The sequence below is a fragment of the Delphinapterus leucas genome, chromosome 13 (assembly GCF_059928025.1).
Source record: "Delphinapterus leucas isolate spDelLeu-1000000601 "Yukka" chromosome 13, BTC_Dleu_Yukka2, whole genome shotgun sequence".
Lineage (NCBI taxonomy): Eukaryota > Metazoa > Chordata > Mammalia > Artiodactyla > Monodontidae > Delphinapterus > Delphinapterus leucas.
Genome location: NC_143141.1, coordinates 9,417,829 through 9,431,544, shown reverse-complemented (window position 1 = coordinate 9,431,544; position 13,716 = coordinate 9,417,829). Strand labels below are relative to the sequence as shown.

At 38.5% G+C, this 13,716-nt stretch overlaps 1 protein-coding gene across 11 annotated transcripts in view; it reads right to left on the bottom strand.

The window, feature by feature from the left end:
* Positions 1–13,716, bottom strand: part of TMEM131 (transmembrane protein 131) — a 221,942-nt gene that overhangs the window by 37,091 nt on the left and 171,135 nt on the right. For 10 of the 11 annotated variants that reach the window (XM_089922708.1, XM_089922712.1, XM_089922710.1 and 7 more), the window contains 7 exons: positions 12,316–12,402; positions 8,733–8,885; positions 8,555–8,630; positions 8,276–8,393; positions 6,302–6,440; positions 5,480–5,589; positions 4,970–5,036 (listed from right to left, as the gene is read on the bottom strand). In XM_089922708.1, coding sequence (XP_089778834.1) covers positions 4,970–5,036; positions 5,480–5,589; positions 6,302–6,440; positions 8,276–8,393; positions 8,555–8,630; positions 8,733–8,885; positions 12,316–12,402 — 750 coding nt within the window. The remainder of the gene's footprint in view (positions 1–4,969; positions 5,037–5,479; positions 5,590–6,301; positions 6,441–8,275; positions 8,394–8,554; positions 8,631–8,732; positions 8,886–12,315; positions 12,403–13,716) is intronic. The other variant, XM_022599218.3, reaches the window with a different exon arrangement.

Below are 13,716 nucleotides of genomic sequence, written 5' to 3'. Positions count from 1 at the left end.
TTTATAGCTGTTAGCAGTTGCCTTATGTATTGAGGTGCTCCTATGTTGGGTGCATATATATTTATAATTGTTATATCTTCTTCTTGGATTGATCTCTTGATCACTATGTAGTGTTCTTCCTTTTCTCTTGTAACGTTCTTTATTTTAAAGTCTATTTTATCTGATATGAGTATTGCTACTCCAGCTTTCTTTTGATTTCCATTTGCATGGAATATGTTTTTCCATCCCCTCACTTTCAGTCTGTATGTGTCCCTAGGTCTGAAGTGGCTCTCTTGTAGACAGCATATATATGGGTCTTGTTTTTGTATTCATTCAGTGAGTGTGTGTCTTTTGTTTTGTTTTGTTTTTTTTTTTTTGCGGTACGTGGGCCTCTCACTGTTGTGGCCTCTCCCATTGCAGAGCACAGGCTCCGGACGCGCAGGCTCAGCGGCCATGGCTCACGGGCCCAGCCGCTGCGCCACCAGGGAAGCCCGAGCGTGTGTCTTTTGTTTGGAGCATTTAATCCATTCACATTTAAGGTGATTATCAATATGGATGTTCCTATTACCATTTTCTTAATTGTCTTGGGTTTGTTTTTGTAGGTCCTTTTCTTCTCTTGTGTTTCCCACTTAGAGAAGTTCCTTTAGCCTTTGTTGTAGAGCTGGTTTGGTGGTGCTGAATTCTCTTAGCTTTTGCTTGTCTGTAAAGCTTTTGATTTCTCCATCGAATCTGAATGAGATCCTTGCTGGATATAGAGTAATCTCGGTTGTAGGTTCCTTCCTTTCATCACTTTAAATATATCGTGCCACTCCCTTCTGGCTTGCAGAGTTTCTGCTGAGAAACCAGCTGTTAACCTTATGGGAGTTCCCTTGTATGTTAATTGTTGTTTTTCCCTTGTTGCTTTTAATAATTTTTCTATGTCTTTAATTTTTGTCAATTTAATTACTATGTGTCTTGGCATGTGTCTCCTTGGGTTTACCCTGCCTGGGACTCTCTGCACTCCCTGGACTTGGGTGGCTATTTCCTTTCCCATGTTAGGGATGTTTTCAACTATAATCTCTTCAAATATTTTCTCAGGTCCTTTCTGTCTCTCTTCTCCTTCTGGGACGCCTATAATGCGAATGTTGTTGCGTTTAATGTTATCCCAGAGGTCTCTCAGGCTGTCTTCATTTCTTTTCATTCTTTTTTCTTTATTCTGTTCTGCAGCAGTGAAATCCACCATTCTGTCTTCCAGGACACTTATCCATTCTTATGCCTCAGTTATTCTGCTACTGATTCCTTCTAGTGTATTTTTCATATCAGTTATTGTGTTGTTCACCTCTTTTTGTTTATTCTTTAATTCTTCTAGGTCTTTGTTAAACATTTCTTGCATCTTCTCGATCTTTGCCTCCATTCTTTTTCCAAGGTCCTGGATCATCTTCACTACCATTATTCTGAATTCTTTTTCTGGAAGGTTGCCTATCTCCACTTCATTTAGTTGTTTTTCTGGGGTTTTATCTTGTTCTTTCATCTGGTACATAGTCCTCTGCCTTTTCATTTTGCCTGTCTTTCCGTGAATGTGGTTTTCATTCCACAGGCTGCAGGACTGTAGTTCTTCTTGTTTCTGCTGTCTGCTCTCTGGCGGGTGAGGCTATTTACTGAGCACGTGCCTTTTCAACACCATGTGATCAAATGGAGTACGCACGCAGCACCCCTTGCAGCATACTGGACCATGCTGTCTGGAAGATCTATTGTTTCAGATGCCAACTGAACTAGTTCCTGTCTCCGCAACACCATTTATATTTGAAAAAACGATTGACAGTCAATATATGGTTATTCAGACTGGAGTAGTTAGTAGACATTTTTACGAAAATGAAGTGCATCTGTTCCTTTAAGGAAACAACTGAAGCATTTGTTGCCAATGGTAAGATTTGAGTGTTTGAGCAAAATTTAGAGTTTTGGCCCTGTGAGCTTTAGAGCCAATAGTTAAAGAACACCCTGATGAGATTAGTGGTTGTAAGGATGAGTATGATTTTCTGGGTCCTGCAGAGTGAACTGTGTCAACATTTGGAAGCTCTTCATATCTTAGTGAACCAGTGTTTTCCGAATGACCAATGCATGGTGTTGTGATAACTAAAGAAGCAATTAAGACACTCCTTTCTGCAACCAGATGAACGTGTCAGGTCAGGTCAGATATTTATCATATACTTCATCAAAAACGATGTATCATAAGAGACCGAATGCAGAAGCAGACAGGAGAATCTATCTGTATATTAAGTCAGAGAGCCATTGAAGAGCTCTGTAAAACAATCTACTCTTCTTGCAAAATGGTTCTTAAAAAATATATATATATATTTTTTCATTTTTATATTACCTATGTCAAATAGAATGGGCTTATTATTATTTTATTATTTTAAATGAATTAAACCAATATTTTAATGATCTCTCAGTTTTAATTTCTAATATGTTAAATGTTGATAGATGCAAACCACATAAACAAAAAACCTCTTTGGAGTCCTTAATAATTTTTAAAAATTGAGATAATGTAGAAATCCTTAATTATTGTTCAGACTGTAAAGGAATGCTGAGACCAAATATTCTGAGATCCACAGTTTTATAGCACTGTAGAGAACTGTGATAGAATTTATCCTAAGCTCACCCTAAGACCTCCTCCAGCATTTCTTATTTAGAATGAATTCCTGAGGTCTAAAGTATTCTTATTCATCTTCCTATCTCTCACAGTACCTACATCTTGTAGGTACCACTAAAGATTTGGTAAGATAAAAAAAGGTAAATATAGGTCATGTACTTCTCATGAGTATTTCCTCTCTTATAAAAGCAGAGTGAAAGGAATTTCTGGTTACTGAGCTTTCTAGATATTTGAGGTCTAGATAGCCTTGAACTTATTATGTTGGTACTTTATGGATGGAAAAAGCAAAGTAAAAAAGATTCCAAGAGAAGGGCATGGACTAGAATATGAGACTATCTAAATTTCAGTCTAGTATTCTACCTATTACTCAGCAGAAAATAAAAATACAACATTGAAAATTACTTTCTCTTTTTAAAGAGAAAATTTCTTTCTCTTACTTTCTTATATAAGATTTACTTAAAAATAGACATAAAAACAACTCCATAAAGGCTTGGCTAATTTATGCCTTATACATTAAAACACAAAGCTATGGGAAAGGACACAAATCCTTCAAGAACTACAAAACATCTAGTTGGACAGGTTAATTAGTGATTCCTAACAGTAATGACCATGTGTCACGAAAGTATGGGCAAGGGTTCTGGACTCTGAGGAACTAGATTTGAATTTGGCCCTGCCAGTTATCACAGGTAGGAACTTGGGCAAGTTACTTCGTCTCTCTGAGCTTTGTTTTTCCACCACCAACAGAACAAGGGAAATACTTATTCTTAGGGTGGTTAGTAATAGCTCAGCCTGCCTATTGTAATGATTACATGAAATTATAAATGTGAATGCACCTGTTGATTATAGTGATACATATGATACAGTGATATATATGATATATATATGATACAGTGATATATATGATACACTATACACATATATATGATACAGTGATATATATGATACACTATACACATATAGTGATACAATGCTGATACACAGTAGGTGCTCATGAAATACTGAAAACCTTCGTATTGCCTTTCTTTCCCACCTGGTGAGCCACAGACTGACTCATCCAGTCAACATTCATTGAGGGCTTCCTATGTCCCGAGCAACCCATCTAAGGGCTTCCATGTTGGTCTGTTTAACCTGTTCAAAAACTTTGTAATATACAAATTATTAACTTCACTTACAAGTGAAGAAGTTGAAGTTTGGAAAGGTTTATTTACTTGGTCGAGGTGACCAAGTTAGTAGGTACAAAGCCATGGTTATTCTAGGAGCCAACCTCCCTTATTCCAAATGGGAAGCGGCAAAGCCACAGCATGGCAGGAAGGCATCCTGTGGCTACTTGACAGACTGGGACTGTGCTCAGAAAAAGAGCTCAGCAAAAGGAGAGAAAGGAGGTGGTCATTTACTGTTTCCACTCAAAGTAGTTCAGATGATGGAGGGTTGCTAGGTTCCTACTCTCATTCACTCAACACCCTTCGCACTATAAATGTGGGAAGGAAACCATATAAGTAGAAGACAAGCCCTCAAGGAGCTTATACCCAGAACTGGGAAACAAGGTACCTACCATACGTCAAAAAGAAAACAGAAAACACCGCTAACGTGCTTGCAAACAAAGATTCAGGGAGAGCCAGAGAGCCGGATCAGTGCACGCTCCACAGCCATTAGGGCTGGTGTGAACAGGCTGTTTAAGGCTGGATGAGAGTGGCTGGGAAGGGCATCTAGGCCAAGAGACTTGGGCCAGTTTGCAGGTGGCTTTAGTTCCCAGTGCTAATTTCCTGACTGACACAGATCCTACACACTCAGTTCTTATATAATCATGAGTGGTTAGTGGCTGCTCAGCCCGGCCTGTATGATGGAGAATATCCGGTCCTAGAACAAACAGTTTATGTGTACATTTATTAGTTTAAAATACTTGCTGAGTTATAACTATGCTCACTGCCGCGCTAAGTATGAACACAGCTAGCGTGGGTCTGGCCTCCATGGAGCTTTACAATCTTATTAGAAAGTATCCAAAATAAAAATTTAAATGACCAAGCTCAATATTTTGAGGCTTAATAAAAAACAAACATTATCTATCAGTATACACCTTATCTACTAATCTCAGAGGTTCTGGCAGACATTATTATGAACCTTCATGAGCTTAATGCTTAATGCCCACAAACAGGACCTTCTATCCAGGGTGCCTCATGGCAATCTAAATCCCACCCATTCTTCCGGGGCTTTTTGCCTCTAAAATAATTACTAGACTGTTCTGACTTCTCCAGTAACTTGCCCTTCAACCAATTTAAGGATGGTTAATATTTTTCTTTCACATTTGCATTGATCATATTGTAGAATTACTTCTTTGGAACAGTATGAAGTCTGAATACTTACACTGTTTCTGAAGACTTGGAATTCTAGTGTTCTTAAATCTATCTTTGCCACCTTACTTAAGTTAAACCTGAAATTAAAAAACATACACATATTTCTTTGTAAACAGCATCATAATTAAAGGGGTTATAAATACTAAGGTTGTGCTTATCTTTTGGCAGATTTTGAGATCAATGTTATCAGATTAACAGCCTTCAAAAAATAGCTACAACTTACAGTTAATATTTTGTTCACTTTTTAAAACTAAAATATTTGAAAGGCTCCACCACTTGCTTCCTCTTTATAAGATTTTAGGAAGGAGTTCTATATTATTTTTTTCTTGTCTTAAACTGGGAGCTTTTCTAGATGTTTAATATAATATCCATCTCTCTCCCCAGAACCTTCTCTCAACTTCAATTACAGATGCAGAATTTCTCTAAGCCCAATCTATTACTGTATGAGCTGAAATAAAGTTTTCAATAATAATTCACTGCTAATATGAAAACATTCTGATAATCTACCAGCAATGCCTACCTTGATATTAACTTATCTACAAAGACGGAAGGGTTGGAATATAAGGCCAGAGGAATAAACTGAATGTAGACAGGCGCATCTGCAGGATTTTCTAACGTAATCTCTTCTTCCTTAAACAAAGTAAAGACACAGTAAGTGAAAGACTGCCACCATTAAAAGAGCCAGGACATGCAGGCAACCTAAGTGTCCACTGACAGATGAATGGATAAGGAAGATGTGGCACATATATACAATGGAATATTACTCAGCCATAAAAAGAAACGAAACTGAGTTATTTACAGTGAGGTGGATGGACCTAGAGTCTGTCATACAGAGTAAAGTAAGTCAGAAAGAGAAAAACAAATACCGTATGCTAACACATATACATGGAATCCAAAAAAATAGAAATGGTTCTGATGAACCTAAGGGCAGGACAGGAAAAAAGACGCAGATGTAGAGAATGGACTTGAGGACACAGGGAGGGTGGGGGGGTGGAGGGTAAGCTGGGACGAAGTGAGAGAGTGGCATGGACATATATACACTACCAAATGTAAAACAGATAGCTAGTGGGAAGCAGCTGCATATAGCACAGGGGGATCAGCTCGGTGCTTTGTGAACACCTAGAGGGGTGGGATAGGGAGGGTGGGAGGGAGACGCAAGAGGGAGGGGATATGGGGATACATGTATATGTATAGCTGATTCACTTTGTTATACAGCAGAAACTAACACAACATTGGAAAGTAATTATACTCCAGTAAAGATGTTAATTAAAAAAAAAAAAGAGCAGATACTTCATAACCCTATTACAGATTTCCCAGAACTGATGTCACTCTGAATACTTACTGAAGAGCAGTTTGTATTAGTAAGGGGAAACCTCATGTGATGGGGTGAGCTGAGGACGGACGGCCAGGAGAGCTCGGCAGTGATTTTTGACAGTATGTTTTTTTGAAGGTCTGTATTTACTTCAAATATAGCGCTCAATCTAGAAAAACAATTTGTAAGTCACTGTAACAAAAGGAAATATTTGAGTTTTCTGAACATAGGAAATTCTATTAGACTTGTGTATTTGAGAAATTTTACTTGCTCTAATATTTAAGTATGCTTTTCATAGAGACATGTATGAAGATGCCTCTATTTTGGCACAAAGAGCTGCCAAAGTATCACTGATCACCTGTACAGTATTGTTTTCATACTGAATTCGAAAGGGAAAAGGCAGGGATATTCAGATAACATGATGTTACGGGGATCCTAAAGGATCTTGCATGTTTAGCGGAAAGATCCAGACACCAACAGCAGGCAAATGTTTTCAGTAGAACTAATAAGAAGGTAGTGCACTGCTTGGCATATGGCTTTTTCCCCACTTGAGATAAAAAAACAAAACAAAATCCCGATACACAATGAAGACATCAGTTGAAGAGGTAACACATATGAGGATTCTGTCCAGACATATATAGTTAAGAGCAATTTTCAGGGCCTCATTTGACTATTTCCCTACTTATGAGTATTTATAAGCCAGCGGTTAAGAACTCAGAGCACATTCCCTAAGGAAACAATATTATAAATGGGGCTAAGGTGCCTGGGCACAAACACTGAAGCCCGTTTTATCCTATAAGATTACTGAATTATGACACCCTAATATTGGTGAGAGTACCGGTTTTGTATGACGAGTAACGAATTCTCTGTAACATTCACGCTGAGAAAGTAAGACAAAGGCAGGGGCAGGGAAAATGCCACATTCACTGTGCAACTGGGACACAGTGGCACAGGGCAGGCAGGGAGCCTGGGTCTTTAGGAGTGAAACACTAGGCTCACAGAGAGGAAAGCAGGGGTTTCAGGGGGCGGGGCGTGAAGAGGTTCCTTGGCAGATGAACCTAGGGCAGCACTGCAAGTTATTTATTCATAATTGGATGTTAAATTGTGTACCTTACAATGTCCGCTATGGAACTGTAGAGGACCAAGGAGTGTTTGAATTAGTGTTCTCTTAGTGAGTTCATTAGAAGTCGTCTCTGTACTAATTTTAACCATTTTAAAGTTAAAATTTAACTCTCTTTTGCCTTAAGAGAACCTTTCAGAGAAGATAGTTCAGATAAATAGAAACCTGCAGATTTAATCATTCATGGCTTGAAAATCTTACAGTACTATAAATTGGAAGATCTTGATGATACTGACAAATACATTTCGAATCAGCCAATGGAGAAGAACAGTTTTCATCAGTTTGCTAGTCAAATCCTCTTCTGAAGTACACAGAAAGATCAAATTTCTATACTGCCACAAAAGTGTGTCTTTGCTTTTGAATCCAGATGCGGTACTGATTTGTCGCTGGGACATTTTCTACCTGCCACAGACATAAGGTTGAGCCCATGTGAACGGGCCATGCACCCCTAACGGCTCAGCTCTGGAAAGGGAGGAAGCTGTTCTTTTCAGGAGGGGCAGAGACACTCCTCCTCCTGTGAGGTTAAACCTAGAAAGTGTTTTCCTAGCCTTTAACAGAGGTCAGTGGCAGGTAGAAACTTTCTTTCTTATGCAAATGGATGTGTCTAAGGTAAACAATGAAGTTATCCTACACAAGGACAACTTCATCGAGTTCCTCTGACTTTAAGGAAGCATCTAGAACACTGGAAAAAATACAAAAATGGTAGTGTGCATACTTCTGAGAAATATACAACTACAATGGCAATTCAAGATGCTTCCTGAAGATTAGGCATATTTTCTTACCTACAGGGAAATAAAATAACCTAATATAAGAATAACTTTAGAAAGTCATGTTTCATACTGGTAAAGATAGCTCAAATACTTAAATGAAGCAAAACCACTTACTTATGACCTGAATTTTCCTTTATTCCCATCCATCCTTTGAACAGGCTTTGATGCAAATCCCAGTCGGCATCCCAAGCATCTTCCTGCATGGCTATACCAGGCTGTACTTTGGGTTCAGCTAAACCAAGGAGACAAATGGTATGACATACTCAGCCCTTCAAATGACTCCCATAGCATCAAGAGATAGGGATGGGCCTTAAAAGTGGCCGCCTTTTATTAAAGAGTATTCTGGGGAGGGAGTGAAGGAAGGGCATGAGAGAGAACGGCAAGATAACTTACATTTGGACAGAAAAGGCAAGCCAACATAGCAATGATCCCCACACTGCAGTCCAGGATCAAAATAAATGTTTGCAATCTACAAAGAGGCACAGGAGAACCATGAATCCCAAATCCACAGAAGGTCACAATGACAAAGTACTAATGGATGGGAATTTTTGCAAATATAACATTTTCAAACCTTTGATTTTTTCCCTGGCTCCAAATCTTCCTTATTGCCCCGTAATCGTTTGTAGTAAAATCGTACATCTTCTGACAAAGATCGTATTTGTTGGATCTTTACCTTCTGTGAGAAGGAATTCATAATATTTAAACTCTGATGAACTATTTTCCCCTGAAGGAAGAAAACAAACAAACTCATCTGTAAATGGTAGATTTTCTTCAGAACACACACTTTAGAGCTGACAGACATATTTCTAGGAAACCAAAGTTCAAAGGACATTTAGAATTTTCAAAAGTTGATAAACTTTAAATTTGTAACCAGAGCCCCTCCTCCAAATGTACGTATTTTGTTGTTTTTATGGCCTATTACAGATAAATTAGCAGGTCAAATCTCTGCAATCTCGTAAAAATGAATTAAAGTAAAAATGTTCACATACTAACAAAGGTACAGAGCTAGCTTTGAATAAAGGAAGCAGTCACTGTCAGTTTGTTAAGAAAGGTTTGATTATACCAAGGCCAGGGTGCCTTAAAAGTATCCAAATTCAGGATGAAATTCAGGATGAAATAAGTGAACTCTAAAATCCAAAGCTATTTTCTTTATAAAAGAAAAATACTATTTGTGCCAAAGAGAAATTAGACATTTTTAAAAAACACAGGTTATCAAGCATCATATTGAAACAGTATACAGATTAAATCATTAAATTACCAATGATTGCTCTTATCGGCTGCATGCTTCTCCCTATGACAGGGTACCAGATTTTAAATAAAAAATTACATGATTCAAGTAATCATCAATAAGAATCATATTATAATATTTTACTTTCTTTTGTTTGAATACAGAACCAGAATCCTATAACCTGATTCCTAGCCATTTGAAGAAGTCTCTAAAATGACCAAACCCTGCTGGCCTAATATTTGGTGTTGAAAGACAAAGAAGTCGGGACTTCCCTGGTGGTCTAGCAGTTAGGACTCCCGCTCCAGGTGCAGGGAGCCTGGGTTTGATCCCTGATCAGGGAACTAGATCCCACATTCCACAACTAAAAGATCCCACGTGCTGCAACTAAGACCTGGCACAGCTGAATAAATAAATAAATGTTTTTTTTTTTTTAAAAAAGACAAAGAAGTTAAGAAAATGAACAGTAAAAGGAGTTGAATGATGGTGCAGTTAAGACTAACACTCATCATTTACAGTCTGACCAGAGGAGAAAGATGTTAGAGGGTGGGGATGCTGCTGTGAGGATACGAACATAAGAGAAGAAAGCAGAAGCCTATGCTGAGTCCCAGCTTGGCCTCCACCCAGCTGTGTCTTCCCGGCAGTTAACTGGTCTTCATGCACCTGTAATAACTACTACTCTTGTGTCCACATCTTGTCTCTCAGGGGTATGGTGGGGATCAAAAGAGGTAACAGATACAGAAGTTCATTTTATAATGGTATTCAAATACGAAGTATTAAACTGTGAGTTATTTGAAATGTTCATTCTGAAGTACCAAGTTTTCATCACTTGGCTCTAGCAGTCTCCATCTGATAAGAGATTTTACAGAATTTCATGACTGTTATGGGCTGAACGTCTGTGTGCTCCCCCACACTCACATGTTGAAATCATAACCCCCCAGTGTGATGGTATCAGGAGGCAGGGCCTTTGGGAGGTGATCAGGTCATGAGGGTGGAGCCCTCATGAATGGGATTAGTGCCCTTAAAAGAGGCACAAGAGCTTGCCCTCCCTGTCTGCTCTTTTGGCTGTGTGAGGATACAATGAGAAGATGCCCGTCGGCAAACCAAGGAAGTAGGCCCTCACCAGACACCAGATCTGCTGGTGCCCTGATGTTGGACTTCCCAGCCATCTGAAGATATCTGAAAGCTTAATCTGAAGTACTGCAAAACCAACACCTTGTTTTTATAGATGCCTTCTCATTTACTCTGTCCATGAGCCTTTCACTTTGTCATCTACTGAATTATTCCCTTCCAGGATATATGCAGGGATCAAGGAGATCATGGATTGAAAAGGCAATTGAAGGTTCTTTTGGATAAATAATGAAGTCAAGAGTCCTGTATAGTCAGTACAAAGTGGAATGATAAGAAGACAAAGATTGAATTAAGACCCAAACTTAGGTGTGCTGAACCTATTAATTCAAATTTATATTTGATGCTAATTTATATTTAAGGAGCTAAAATTTGAATTTAGGTTTTATCGTATATAGCATTAAGATTTTGCAATGTACTGTTTCTCTTAACCAGTCAGGTCTCCTACCACAGCTGAGAGACACTTCCATCTGCTCCAAGGCGTCCTGAATCATCTACACTATCTTCCTGCAAAAGGTGGCCTCCTGGTTTCCCCGTTTCTTTCCTCCCTGTTCTCCAGGCTCAAACTCTGTCATATTCTTGAGTCCTCTATCTATCTACCTACCCATACCTGTTTCCATTAGTATAACCTCCTCAAGATATTCAAGTACAGTTCAAACGGTTCATCTGAAATGTCTCTTGCCTATGTTCTCTTTTTCATTATTTTGCTCCTTCATCCACCCATTATCTACTAGATACCTGCTACTTGGGGTATAAGATCCCTCATCTCTTTCCCACCGGATCTCAGAGTCTTGTTGGGGAGACCAACACATAAGGCAACATTTACAGCACAATGTGAGGCTTGCTGCCAGAGAAGTAATCTCAAATTGTTTCAGAAGCACACATGAAATAACTAGTACTATCTAGTGGAGTGAAGAAATCTTCAGAGGAGATGACAATGGAATTGGATCTTGAAAGACATGAAGGAGTTCTTGAAGGTAGGAGAGGAGGAAGGGCAGCCAAGGCAGATGAGCAGCAAAGGTGTGGAGGTATAAGATGAGCAGCAAAGGTGTGGAGGTATGAAAGCGATTTACTGCCTCTGCCAATGCCCTAAGCTCAAACCTCCCTTTGACGCTTTCCTTGTGGACCGTGGCCAGAGTCTCTGGGTTGGCTTCCAGGTACACTATTGCTACTCCCAGACGTGTCCTACATTTACTTCTGCCAGAGAGCCAGTCTTGAAAGCTTAACTCTGACGATGTCCAGCCTCTGCTCAAAAACTTTAGATTTTCATGGACTTAAGTGCATTGCATTTTTTTCATGCTATCACTCCAAGGTACCATTCCATCTTCTCTCTTGAAACTTCCCTGCGTCCTTGTAAAACTGGACGACTCACCACTGCCTAAAGCCATCTCAGACTGCTGCCTGTGTCTCTATTCAGGTTGTTCCCTGGGCCCTGAACGCCATTCTTGCTGACCCTTGTCTATCCCTGCCAGAAGAAATTCCAAGCCAATTCACATGGCACCTTCATCAATTAGATATGTATTTTCTTCATAGCATGTTATTTTTCACCTCTTAGGGCAATTTCTACATCCTGCTCTACGTCTATGAATCATGGGCCCATTTCTCATTCTAGATTGAAAACTTTTTGAGAGAAGGGCCTATTTCTTATTCTTCTTTATGTCTCCTAAAGAAGCTGGTACAATGTCTTACCTTAAAATAAGTGATTAGTAAAGAGTAACTGACTTTATTGTTGAATTCTAGGAACATAAAGGCAAAGAGAAAAAAAATTAGCAAGAAGAAGGCTACAAATTAACTGTCTTACTGGAAAAGAAGGTGGAAGAACCATATGCTTTGGGAAGCAAGTCAGAGAACCCACTGCGATCACAGCTTTCACGGGAATTGTTAGGATCTGTGGAGGGAAGAAGCAAACCACAGAGAAATGAGTGTTTAAGTCTGCGATTGACACTGACAGTTGTTGTAGGGGGACAGTTATTTTGGGGGATTAAAAGAACCAATCTTGGGATGTATATTAGCATTAACCAACTGATAAGCAAAATTAAAATCACCCATGGATACTGTTTAATCTATCCATGTACTTCATAAAATGCAGTGAAATACAATAAATTTCCATGTACTTCTCAGTGATTCGATGAAAACATGGTAAACAAGACCAAACAATGGGGAAGGAATGAAGAACAGATTTTTCATAATATAGGTTTTATTTTGTAGATTATTAATTTAAAAAGTAAAGTTCAATTATTCTCCTAAAACAATGAATGAAAAATCCAGCATTTTCTAAAGTTACATAGCTCTCTACTTTTTGTACTCAGCAATAAATTAACATCAAGCTAATTTGAAAAAATGAGTTGAACGTTCCAGATTTTGAATCTCAACTCGTATGCTTATTTGCAATTCACAAAGATACTGATACTTTGCTAAGATATGAAACGTACTTATTCCTATCAAAAGTGATAAACTTGGATTCCTTATTTTTGGAGGTAATTTGACATACTCCCAACATATCATTTACTATTAGATGACCAATTCTGTTTATTCTGAATTAGTTTTCTTTCATGTGGGGGTTGTATGTACTGAAAAGATAGGAGAACAAGGGTAGCAACTTGCTGACTTTAGCAGTGCTCGACTTCCCAAACAGCTCTGAAATAATAAATCAAAATATTTAGGTGTGGCAGAAATATGTCTCTTCAAAGTCTCATTGAATGCAACATGTCAAACCCCACAAAAAGCCTTTAAAAAGTTCACTGATTTTCACTTGGTTCCTTGACTTAGAAGTCAAGGAACATGTAAATATGATTGTGAGAACTCAAATTAAGGTGTGATTTCCTGATTGTATCTTCCTTTTTGGAAATGTTACACAGGAGGATATTTATGACCTCAGAAAAGAGAGAGGCCTATCTCAGGAATTTCAGTCAGGGTCTGTGCAATGCTACAACTATTTGTAAGCAGGCTTCTAACAGCAATTCTAAATGTGCCAAATGCATTTTTCTGAAGTTGTTTTTAGTCAAAAGATTTGGGTTTTATCAGAAAACTATGAGCTAATGAACACAAATATTCTGTAAACTATTCTCAAAAGCTCAGTTTTTAAGGCATGAAAGCGGTAAACTGTAACTTTCTGAGTAAACTTAGTTCTCTGTTTCTATAAAAACAAAAAAAGACTGAATTACTCAGAAAGACCCCACTGACATGAATCCCTGTAAATAAA